We start from the raw sequence: 9,927 nt of genomic DNA on the forward strand, positions 1-9,927 counted from the left end.
ATAGTTATTTAACTACTGCTTGGATGTCTGGTTTAGTTTTATATCTACTTACTATAGCCACTGCTTTCCTCGGTTATGTACTACCATGGGGACAGATGAGTTTCTGGGGTGCTACAGTCATTACTAATCTCCTTTCTCCAATACCATATTTAGTACCTTGGTTACTCGGTGGATACTATGTATCTGATGTAACATTAAACGATTCTTTGTATTGCACTTTATATTACCTTTTGTAGGTTGCATTCTAATTGTATTACACATCTTCTATTTACATTTAAATGGTTCTAGTAACCTGCAGGTATTGATTCCGCACTTAAAGTAGCCTTCTATCCTCATATGTTAATGACCGATGCTAAATGTCTATCCTATCTAATTGGTTTAATTTTCTTACAAACGGCTTTTGGTTGATTGAATTATCGCACCCAGATAACTCCATACCAGTGAACCGGTTTGTAACTCCGCTTCATATCGTACCTGAATGGTACTTTTTAGCATATTATGCGGTGTTAAAAGTAATCCCATCCAAAACCGGTGGTTTGTTAGTATTTATGTTATCAACATGTCAATGAAATATCAACAACGATGAAACTTATTTGGTTAACATAACAACATAGAAGGTAAAGCTGGATTACGTTCAAACTTTACACTGGATACGTTTCAATGTTAACTTACTAAATACCATGGGAGCGAAGAGAATCTAATATGTAACTCCGTTCATGGAAATCAAAAGAGCTTTCACTGATTGTATTTATGAAACGTGATTAGTTCACCTAGCCAACACGATCCGGTTGTTTGGGAATAATATCCCTATTTAAGGGATTGATATGTGCTACAATAACACAGTCGGTACGAAGTCGAAACAAGGTAGTTGATGGTGAACCAGTGGCTGAACAAACCTTTTTATTGATTATGCTGACTTTAGTCCCGAGAAACTACAGTTCTGCTTAAACTGAGGAGTCAAGTAGGTACAAACCGTACAAGGATTAATTATGTCCATCTGTGCATCTAAGTTGAGACTATCGGTTATATATTTTAGACGCTAACTTCCCGGCTAAACTTTGACTTATTAAACCAGCCTGGATCATAAAAGTACTATGTATGGTAAGATTGAGCGTGAACATTGGATGTCACCATGGTTATAGTTACGGTACATATATAAAATCTACAGTACGATTTGAGATTTGTTACGTGACGAGCGGTGTGTTTAAGACTAGTTTACATGCGCTCATTTTAATATGTAGTTATTTAACGAAGTTCTATTGTGCTAGCATGGTTTCGAGAACACACCAAATTTCCATGAGTCTATTCCGGGCACACCTCGTCTTTTATCGGTGTGCTCTCAATCTAAATTCATCTTATAACTTTGGTTTCTTAGTTGCAATTACCTTTGTACTCCAAATAATTACAGGTATCACTTTAGCGTTCCGATATACTTCTGAAGCATCTTGTGCATTTGCTAGTGTTCAACATCTAGTTAGAGAGGTAGCAGCAGGATGGGAATTTAGGATGTTGCATGCAACAACTGCTTCTTTCGTCTTCTTGTGTATCTTAATACACATGTCTCGAGGTATGTATAACTCCAGCTATAGTTATTTAACTACTGCTTGGATGTCTGGTTTAGTTTTATATCTACTTACTATAGCCACTGCTTTCCTCGGTTATGTACTACCATGGGGACAGATGAGTTTCTGGGGTGCTACAGTCATTACTAATCTCCTTTCTCCAATACCATATTTAGTACCTTGGTTACTCGGTGGATACTATGTATCTGATGTAACATTAAAACGATTCTTTGTATTGCACTTTATATTACCTTTTGTAGGTTGCATTCTAATTGTATTACACATCTTCTATTTACATTTAAATGGTTCTAGTAACCCTGCAGGTATTGATTCCGCACTTAAAGTAGCCTTCTATCCTCATATGTTAATGACCGATGCTAAATGTCTATCCTATCTAATTGGTTTAATTTTCTTACAAACGGCTTTTGGTTTGATTGAATTATCGCACCCAGATAACTCCATACCAGTGAACCGGTTTGTAACTCCGCTTCATATCGTACCTGAATGGTACTTTTTAGCATATTATGCGGTGTTAAAAGTAATCCCATCCAAAACCGGTGGTTTGTTAGTATTTATGTTATCACATGTCAATGAAATATCAACAACGATGAAACTTATTTGGTTAACATAACAACATAGAAGGTAAAGCTGGATTACGTTCAAACTTTACACTGGATACGTTTCAATGTTAACTTACTAAATACCATGGGAGCGAAGAGAATCTAATATGTAACTCCGTTCATTGGAAATCAAAAGAGCTTTTCACTGATTGTATTTATGAAACTGATTAGTTCACCTAGCCAACACGATCCGGTTGTTTGGGAATAATATCCCTATTTAAGGATTGATATGTGCTACAATAACACAGTCGGTACGAAGTCGAAACAAGGTAGTTGATGGTGAACAGTGGCTGAACAAACCTTTTTATTGATTAATGCTGACTTTAGTCCCGAGAAACTACAGTTCTGCTTAAACTGAGGAGTCAAGTAGGTACAAACCGTACAAGGATTAATTATGTCCATCTGTGCATCTAAGTTGAGACTATCGGTTATATATTTTAGACGCTAACTTCCCGGCTAAACTTTGACTTATTAAACCACCTGGATCATAAAAGTACTATGTATGGTAAGATTGAGCGTGGACTATCGAATGAAACAATGTGCTCCAACGCTAGTCTAAGTCTCTAACATACCTTTTACTACAACTGTACGGAACGTAACAAACCTCCAGGCAAAGAACTTGGTATTCTGTTCTAATTCCCCGTGGTAAACACAGTCAAACGAATGGCGGAAGGAGCATTCATATGTTATGCAGTGTCTTAGGAGAGATACTCTAGATTTAGCATTCATCTACAGCTACGGTAACTGTTGTGTTTAAATAGCGGTTAACCTTTCCTTTTCCTTACGTACTCAGGGCATGCAATACCAATCAGATAACAACTGAAGCTAGACTCCATGTTACACTTACTAAAATGGGATTCCTAGGTTGATATAAACTACCTTTTTCTGGGGAGTATATACTACGAGTTGGACTACTGGTTTAGATCTTGAAGGTCTTTGTTTACCGGATCCAAGTTCTCTTGTGCTTTTCATGACCATCATGTTAAGTGCATTAAGTATAGTGGTATCCAGCGTATATTTGAAAAACCAACATTTGTATACAAGCTGTACGAATATCATGACATTCACTTTGGTAGTCGCCTTCTTAATGTTAGTCTGTACGGAATACACGGATCGGATTCTTGTTGGCCTGGCACCTGTTTAGTAACTGGATGAACGCTTTTTACGCCTGGTATGCATGGATAATACTCGACTCTTCTATAGTTTAACCGCTACTGCTGGGACTGTATATTATGTACTTACGGTAGTACTATCAAGCCTCTTCTTCCAAATAGATTTCATGGAAAACCTAAAATTCGCATGTTTGATTGACATTTAGCCGCTAATATACAATCATCCAAGATATATTTATCTATCGCAGGTTCGGTCTAATGTCCCGTTATACTATATAGATCACATGGCTTCTGGTACTTTGAGATCATGCTAACGGCGAGAAGGGAAGTGTGTTTCAATAACTAGCTGAGTGCTTGTACGGAGGATATGGTAACTTCTTTGTACCAATATATATTGGTGGTTCGGAAGTCGTTTTCCCAAGAACTAACGCGATCTCCTATTTTCTAGTACCATTAGGTTCTGTGTTGTTAACTCAAAGTATTTGTTCCGAGTTTGGTAGTGGTCTTGGTTGGACAATGTATCCTCCACTAAGTACTAGCTTGATGGTGTTAAATCCAGAGGCAACTGATTGGATTATCGGAGGTCTTGCAGTACTAGGAATTAGTAGTATTTTAAGTTCTATTAACTTCCTTGGTACTTGCGTCTTCATGGGTTCTAATGCTGGTGCTAAGAACTATATTCTATATATCTGGGCTATCATATTTACTGCCCTTATGTTAGTCTTCACTCTACCTATTCTTACTGGTGGATTAGTTATGATCCTTCTTGATCTACACGTAAACACTGAATTTTATGATTCTATGTATTCTGGTGATAGTGTACTTTATCAACATCTATTCTGGTTCTTCGGACATCCAGAGGTATACATTCTAATTTTACCTGCTTTTGGTGTAGTCTCGCAGACATTATCTATGTATGCTGCTAGATCTGTCTTCGGTGGACAATCTATGATCTTAGCTATGGGTTGTATTTCTATTCTAGGTTCCTTAGTATGGGCACATCATATGATGACAGTCGGTCTAGAGGTAGATACCAGAGCTTATTTCTCTGCTATGACTATTATGATTGCAATTCCTACCGGTACTAAGATTTTTCAACTGGTTAGGTACCTATATGGCTAGCCATACAACTACAAGAACTGTAGATCTATGGGCTGCTCTTAGTTTTATCCTATTGTTTACTCTAGGTGGTACTACAGGTGTAGTTATGGGTAACGCTGGTATGGATATTGCCCTACATGATACATACTATATTGTAGCTCATTTCCATTTCGTATTATCTCTTGGTGCAGTACTAGCTACTATATGTGGCTTTATCTTCTATAGCAGAGATATGTTCGGAGATACTGTAAATCTATTCCATGTAAATACCGGTGCTTCTCCATATTTAAGCATCTGGTTTGTAGTCTTCTTAGGTAGTATCTTATTAATTTTTCATCCCTATGCAATATACTTGGTTTCAACGTTATGCCAAGAAGGATACCAGATTACCTGATTATCTTTGTTATATTAATACATGGTGTTCAATTGGTTCTATATCCACAATAGTTATCATCTTAACTATGCTCTGCATTAAGTATAGTGGTATCCAGCGTATATTTGAAAACCAACATTTGTATACAAGCTGTACGAATATCATGACATTCACTTTGGTAGTCGCCTTCTTAATGTTAGTCTGTACGGAATAACACGGATCGGATTCTTGTTGGCCTGGCACTGTTTAGTAACTGGATGAACGCTTTTTTTATACGCCTGGTATGCATGGATAAATACTCGACTCTTCTATAGTTTTAAAACCGACTACTGCTGGGACTGTATATTATGTACTTACGGTAGTACTATCAAGCCTCTTCTTCCAAATAGATTTCATGGAAAACCTAAAATTCGCATGTTTTGATTGACATTTAGCCGCTAATATACAATCATCCAAGATATATTTATCTATCGCAGGTTCGGTCTAATGTCCCGTTATACTATATAGATCACATGGCTTCTGGTAACTTTGAGATCATGCTAACGGCGAGAAGGGAAGTGTGTTTCAATAACTAGCTGAGTGCTTGTACGGAGGATATGGTAACTTCTTTGTACCAATATATATTGGTGGTTCGGAAGTCGTTTTCCCAAGAACTAACGCGATCTCCTATTTTTCTAGTACCATTAGTGAACTCTTTTGGTCTGATCCTAAGTACGCAGTGAGCTAACTAGATACAAGGAACTTGACAAGTATTAATAGATTTATATAAACGACAAGGACATGAGTCTACTGGATTTTATAATACAGGGTTGAACTGTGGGTTAGTTTCAATGCCCAAGGCAGAGCACTGGATTGGATACCCAGGGAACTGTGCTCCATTAATAAGAATCATATTCTAAGTCACCAGGCATGCAATACCAATCAGATAACAACTGAAGCTAGACTCCATGTTACACTTACTAAAATGGGATTCCTAGGTTGATATAAACTACCTTTTTCTGGGGAGTATATACTACGAGTTGGACTACTGGTTTAGATCTTGAAGGTCTTTGTTTACCGGATCCAAGTTCTCTTGTGCTTTTCATGACCATCATGTTAAGTGCATTAAGTATAGTGGTATCCAGCGTATATTTGAAAAACCAACATTTGTATACAAGCTGTACGAATATCATGACATTCACTTTGGTAGTCGCCTTCTTAATGTTAGTCTGTACGGAATACTTAGGACTATCTCTTTATATTAATGATAATGCATTTGGTAATGGACTTTTCATCTTAACTGGTATACATTTTAGCCATGTTATTGTTGGAGCTATCCTTGTATTCTTCACTCAAAGTATCTATAGTTCTTTAGTTACTTACATGCCTACAAGCTCTATAATGCTAAGCAAATCTAAAGGTATGTTATGCAAGATCTTTACAGAACCATTCACTATTTTATATCTACACTTTGTAGAAACCATGTGGATATTAATCCACATTACATTCTATCTCTAAATCATATAACGGTCGTAAGGTACGCCGGGGATAACAGGTCAGATAATATTGGGAGTTCTAATCCTCGGATTGTATCAGCACCTCCATGTCGGCTCATTACTCCCTTGTTATTGAACAAGATTCAGTTAGGAACGCTAGTTCACCGTCAGATGTAATACGTGAGCTGGGTTAAGAACGTCTGGAGACAGTTTGTTCCCTATCTACCATATTATCTAATTGGTTTAATTTTCTTACAAACGGCTTTTGGTTTGATTGAATTATCGCACCCAGATAACTCCATACCAGTGAACCGGTTTGTAACTCCGCTTCATATCGTACCTGAATGGTACTTTTTAGCATATTATGCGGTGTTAAAAGTAATCCCATCCAAAACCGGTGGTTTGTTAGTATTTATGTCCTCTCTCATTAACTTAGCTCTTTTATCTGAAATTCGAGCTTTGAATACTCGAATGTTGATACGACAACATTTTATGACTCGAAATGTAGTCAGTGGATGGGTAATTATTTGGGTATACAGTATGATCTTCTTGATTATTATTGGTAGTGCTATTCCACAAGCGACTTATATCTTATATGGTAGATTAGCTACTATCGTATATCTTACTACCGGATTGGTTCTATGCTTATACTAAATCAATAGTTATAATGACTACAGCTTCCAAGCAAACATGATTACCGTGATATTGAAATCCAACACTTTTAGCTGTCTTAAGCAGTCCAGTGGGGTGGTGGTGTACTGCAATCATAAAGAACTTGGTTGTCTGTATCTCATAACCGGAGTCATCTTCAGTATTCTAGGAACTATAATGTCTTTGTTTATTCGATTTGAGTTATACAGTTCTGGATCGCGGATCATTTGTACAGAGACGATAGCTACTTATAATGTGATAATAACGATACATGGCCTAGCTATGATCTTTATGTTCTTAATGCCTGCTTTGTACGGAGGATATGGTAACTTCTTTGTACCAATATATATTGGTGGTTCGGAAGTCGTTTTCCCAAGAACTAACGCGATCTCCTATTTTCTAGTACCATTAGTGAACTCTTTTGGTCTGATCCTAAGTACGCAGTGAGCTAACTAGATACAAGGAACTTGACAAGCATTAATAGATTTATATAAACGACAAGGACATGAGTCTACTGGATTTTATAATACAGGGTTGAACTGTGGGTTAGTTTCAATGCCCAAGGCAGAGCACTGGATTGGATACCCAGGGAACTGTGCTCCCATTAATAAGAATCATATTCTAAGTCACCAGGCATGCAATACCAATCAGATAACAACTGAAGCTAGACTCCATGTTACACTTACTAAAATGGGATTCCTAGGTTGATATAAACTACCTTTTTCTGGGGAGTATATACTACGAGTTGGACTACTGGTTTAGATCTTGAAGGTCTTTGTTTACCGGATCCAAGTTCTCTTGTGCTTTTCATGACCATCATGTTAAGTGCATTAAGTATAGTGGTATCCAGCGTATATTTGAAAAACCAACATTTGTATACAAGCTGTACGAATATCATGACATTCACTTTGGTAGTCGCCTTCTTAATGTTAGTCTGTACGGAATACTTAGGACTATCTCTTTATATTAATGATAATGCATTTGGTAATGGACTTTTCATCTTAACTGGTATACATTTTAGCCATGTTATTGTTGGAGCTATCCTTGTATTCTTCACTCAAAGTATCTATAGTTCTTTAGTTACTTACATGCCTACAAGCTCTATAATGCTAAGCAAATCTAAAGGTATGTTATGCAAGATCTTTACAGAACCATTCACTATTTTATATCTACACTTTGTAGAAACCATGTGGATATTAATCCACATTACATTCTATCTCTAAATCATATAACGGTCGTAAGGTACGCCGGGGATAACAGGTCAGATAATATTGGGAGTTCTAATCCTCGGATTGTATCAGCACCTCCATGTCGGCTCATTACTCCCTTGTTATTGAACAAGATTCAGTTAGGAACGCTAAAGTGATACCTGTAATTATTTGGAGTACAAAGGTAATTGCAACTAAGAAACCAAAGTTATAAGATGAATTTAGATTGAGAGCACACCGATAAAAGACGAGGTGTGCCCGGAATAGACTCATGGAAATTTGGTGTGTTCTCGAAACCATGCTAGCACAATAGAACTCGTTAAATAACTACATATTAAAATGAGCGCATGTAAACTAGTCTTAAACACACCGCTCGTCACGTAACAAATCTCAAATCGTACTGTAGATTTTATATATGTACCGTAACTATAACCATGGTGACATCCAATGTTCACGCTCAATCTTACCATACATAGTACTTTTATGATCCCAGGCTGGTTTAATAAGTCAAAGTTTAGCCGGGAAGTTAGCGTCTAAAATATATAACCGATAGTCTCAACTTAGATGCACAGATGGACATAATTAATCCTTGTACGGTTTGTACCTACTTGACTCCTCAGTTTAAGTTAAGGAGTCCTTTGTTTACAGCTTGTACCGTTACTTTCAGGAGCATACCGTTAAATTCGATGATCTTATGTGTTCACTCAAATCGAATAAACAAAGACATTATAGTTCCTAGAATACTGAAGATGACTCCGGTTATGAGATACAGACAACCAAGTTCTTTATGATTGCAGTACACCACCACCCCACTGGACTGCTTAAGACAGCTAAAAGTGTTGGATTTCAATATCACGGTAATCATGTTTGCTTGGAAGCTGTAGTCATTATAACTATTGATTTAGTATAAGCATAGAACCAATCCGGTAGTAAGATATACGATAGTAGCTAATCTACCATATAAGATATAAGTCGCTTGTGGAATAGCACTACCAATAATAATCAAGAAGATCATACTGTATACCCAAATAATTACCCATCCACTGACTACATTTCGAGTCATAAAATGTTGTCGTATCAACATTCGAGTATTCAAAGCTCGAATTTCAGATAAAAGAGCTAAGTTAATGAGAGAGGACATAAATACTAACAAACCACCGGTTTTGGATGGGATTACTTTTAACACCGCATAATATGCTAAAAAGTACCATTCAGGTACGATATGAAGCGGAGTTACAAACCGGTTCACTGGTATGGAGTTATCTGGGTGCGATAATTCAATCAAACCAAAAGCCGTTTGTAAGAAAATTAAACCAATTAGATAATATGGTAGATAGGGAACAAACTGTCTCCAGACGTTCTTAACCCAGCTCACGTATTACATCTGACGGTGAACTAGCGTTCCTAACTGAATCTTGTTCAATAACAAGGAGTAATGAGCCGACATGGAGGTGCTGATACAATCCGAGGATTAGAACTCCCAATATTATCTGACCTGTTATCCCCGGCGTACCTTACGACCGTTATATGATTTAGAGATAGAATGTAATGTGGATTAATATCCACATGGTTTCTACAAAGTGTAGATATAAAATAGTGAATGGTTCTGTAAAGATCTTGCATAACATACCTTTAGATTTGCTTAGCATTATAGAGCTTGTAGGCATGTAAGTAACTAAAGAACTATAGATACTTTGAGTGAAGAATACAAGGATAGCTCCAACAATAACATGGCTAAAATGTATACCAGTTAAGATGAAAAGTCCATTACCAAATGCATTATCATTTAATATAAAGAGATAGTCCTAAGTATTCCGTACAGACT

The 9,927-nt window shown here is 37.0% G+C and overlaps 5 protein-coding genes across 5 annotated transcripts; 4 read left to right on the forward strand and 1 right to left on the reverse strand.

Moving 5' to 3' along the window:
• Positions 1-824: 824 nt before the first annotated feature.
• Positions 825-3,337, forward strand: BESB_064340 (cytochrome b; the record flags this gene model as incomplete). Its single annotated transcript, XM_029364829.1, has 3 exons — positions 825-846; positions 1,409-2,148; positions 3,170-3,337. The coding sequence occupies 3 exons, from the start codon at positions 825-827 to the stop codon at positions 3,335-3,337; spliced, it is 930 nt and encodes a 309-aa protein (XP_029214886.1).
• Positions 3,338-5,851: 2,514 nt separating this feature from the next.
• On the forward strand, positions 5,852-6,265 carry BESB_064350 (cytochrome c oxidase subunit iii subfamily protein; the record flags this gene model as incomplete). Its single annotated transcript, XM_029364830.1, has 1 exon — positions 5,852-6,265. One exon carries the CDS (start codon positions 5,852-5,854, stop codon positions 6,263-6,265), a length of 414 nt encoding a protein of 137 aa, XP_029214887.1.
• Positions 6,266-6,350: 85 nt separating this feature from the next.
• Positions 6,351-6,897, forward strand: BESB_064360 (cytochrome b; the record flags this gene model as incomplete). Its single annotated transcript, XM_029364831.1, has 2 exons — positions 6,351-6,389; positions 6,454-6,897. 2 exons carry the CDS (start codon positions 6,351-6,353, stop codon positions 6,895-6,897), a joined length of 483 nt encoding a protein of 160 aa, XP_029214888.1.
• Positions 6,898-7,703: 806 nt separating this feature from the next.
• On the forward strand, positions 7,704-8,117 carry BESB_064370 (cytochrome c oxidase subunit iii subfamily protein; the record flags this gene model as incomplete). Its single annotated transcript, XM_029364832.1, has 1 exon — positions 7,704-8,117. One exon carries the CDS (start codon positions 7,704-7,706, stop codon positions 8,115-8,117), a length of 414 nt encoding a protein of 137 aa, XP_029214889.1.
• Positions 8,118-9,003: 886 nt separating this feature from the next.
• Positions 9,004-9,888, reverse strand: BESB_064380 (cytochrome b; the record flags this gene model as incomplete). The annotated part of the gene is made up of 2 exons (XM_029364833.1): positions 9,004-9,447; positions 9,874-9,888. 2 exons carry the CDS (start codon positions 9,886-9,888, stop codon positions 9,004-9,006), a joined length of 459 nt encoding a protein of 152 aa, XP_029214890.1.
• Positions 9,889-9,927: the final 39 nt, after the last annotated feature.

Source organism: Besnoitia besnoiti (genome assembly GCF_002563875.1).
Source record: "Besnoitia besnoiti strain Bb-Ger1 chromosome Unknown contig00058, whole genome shotgun sequence".
In the NCBI taxonomy this organism is placed as follows: Eukaryota; Apicomplexa; class Conoidasida; order Eucoccidiorida; family Sarcocystidae; genus Besnoitia; species Besnoitia besnoiti.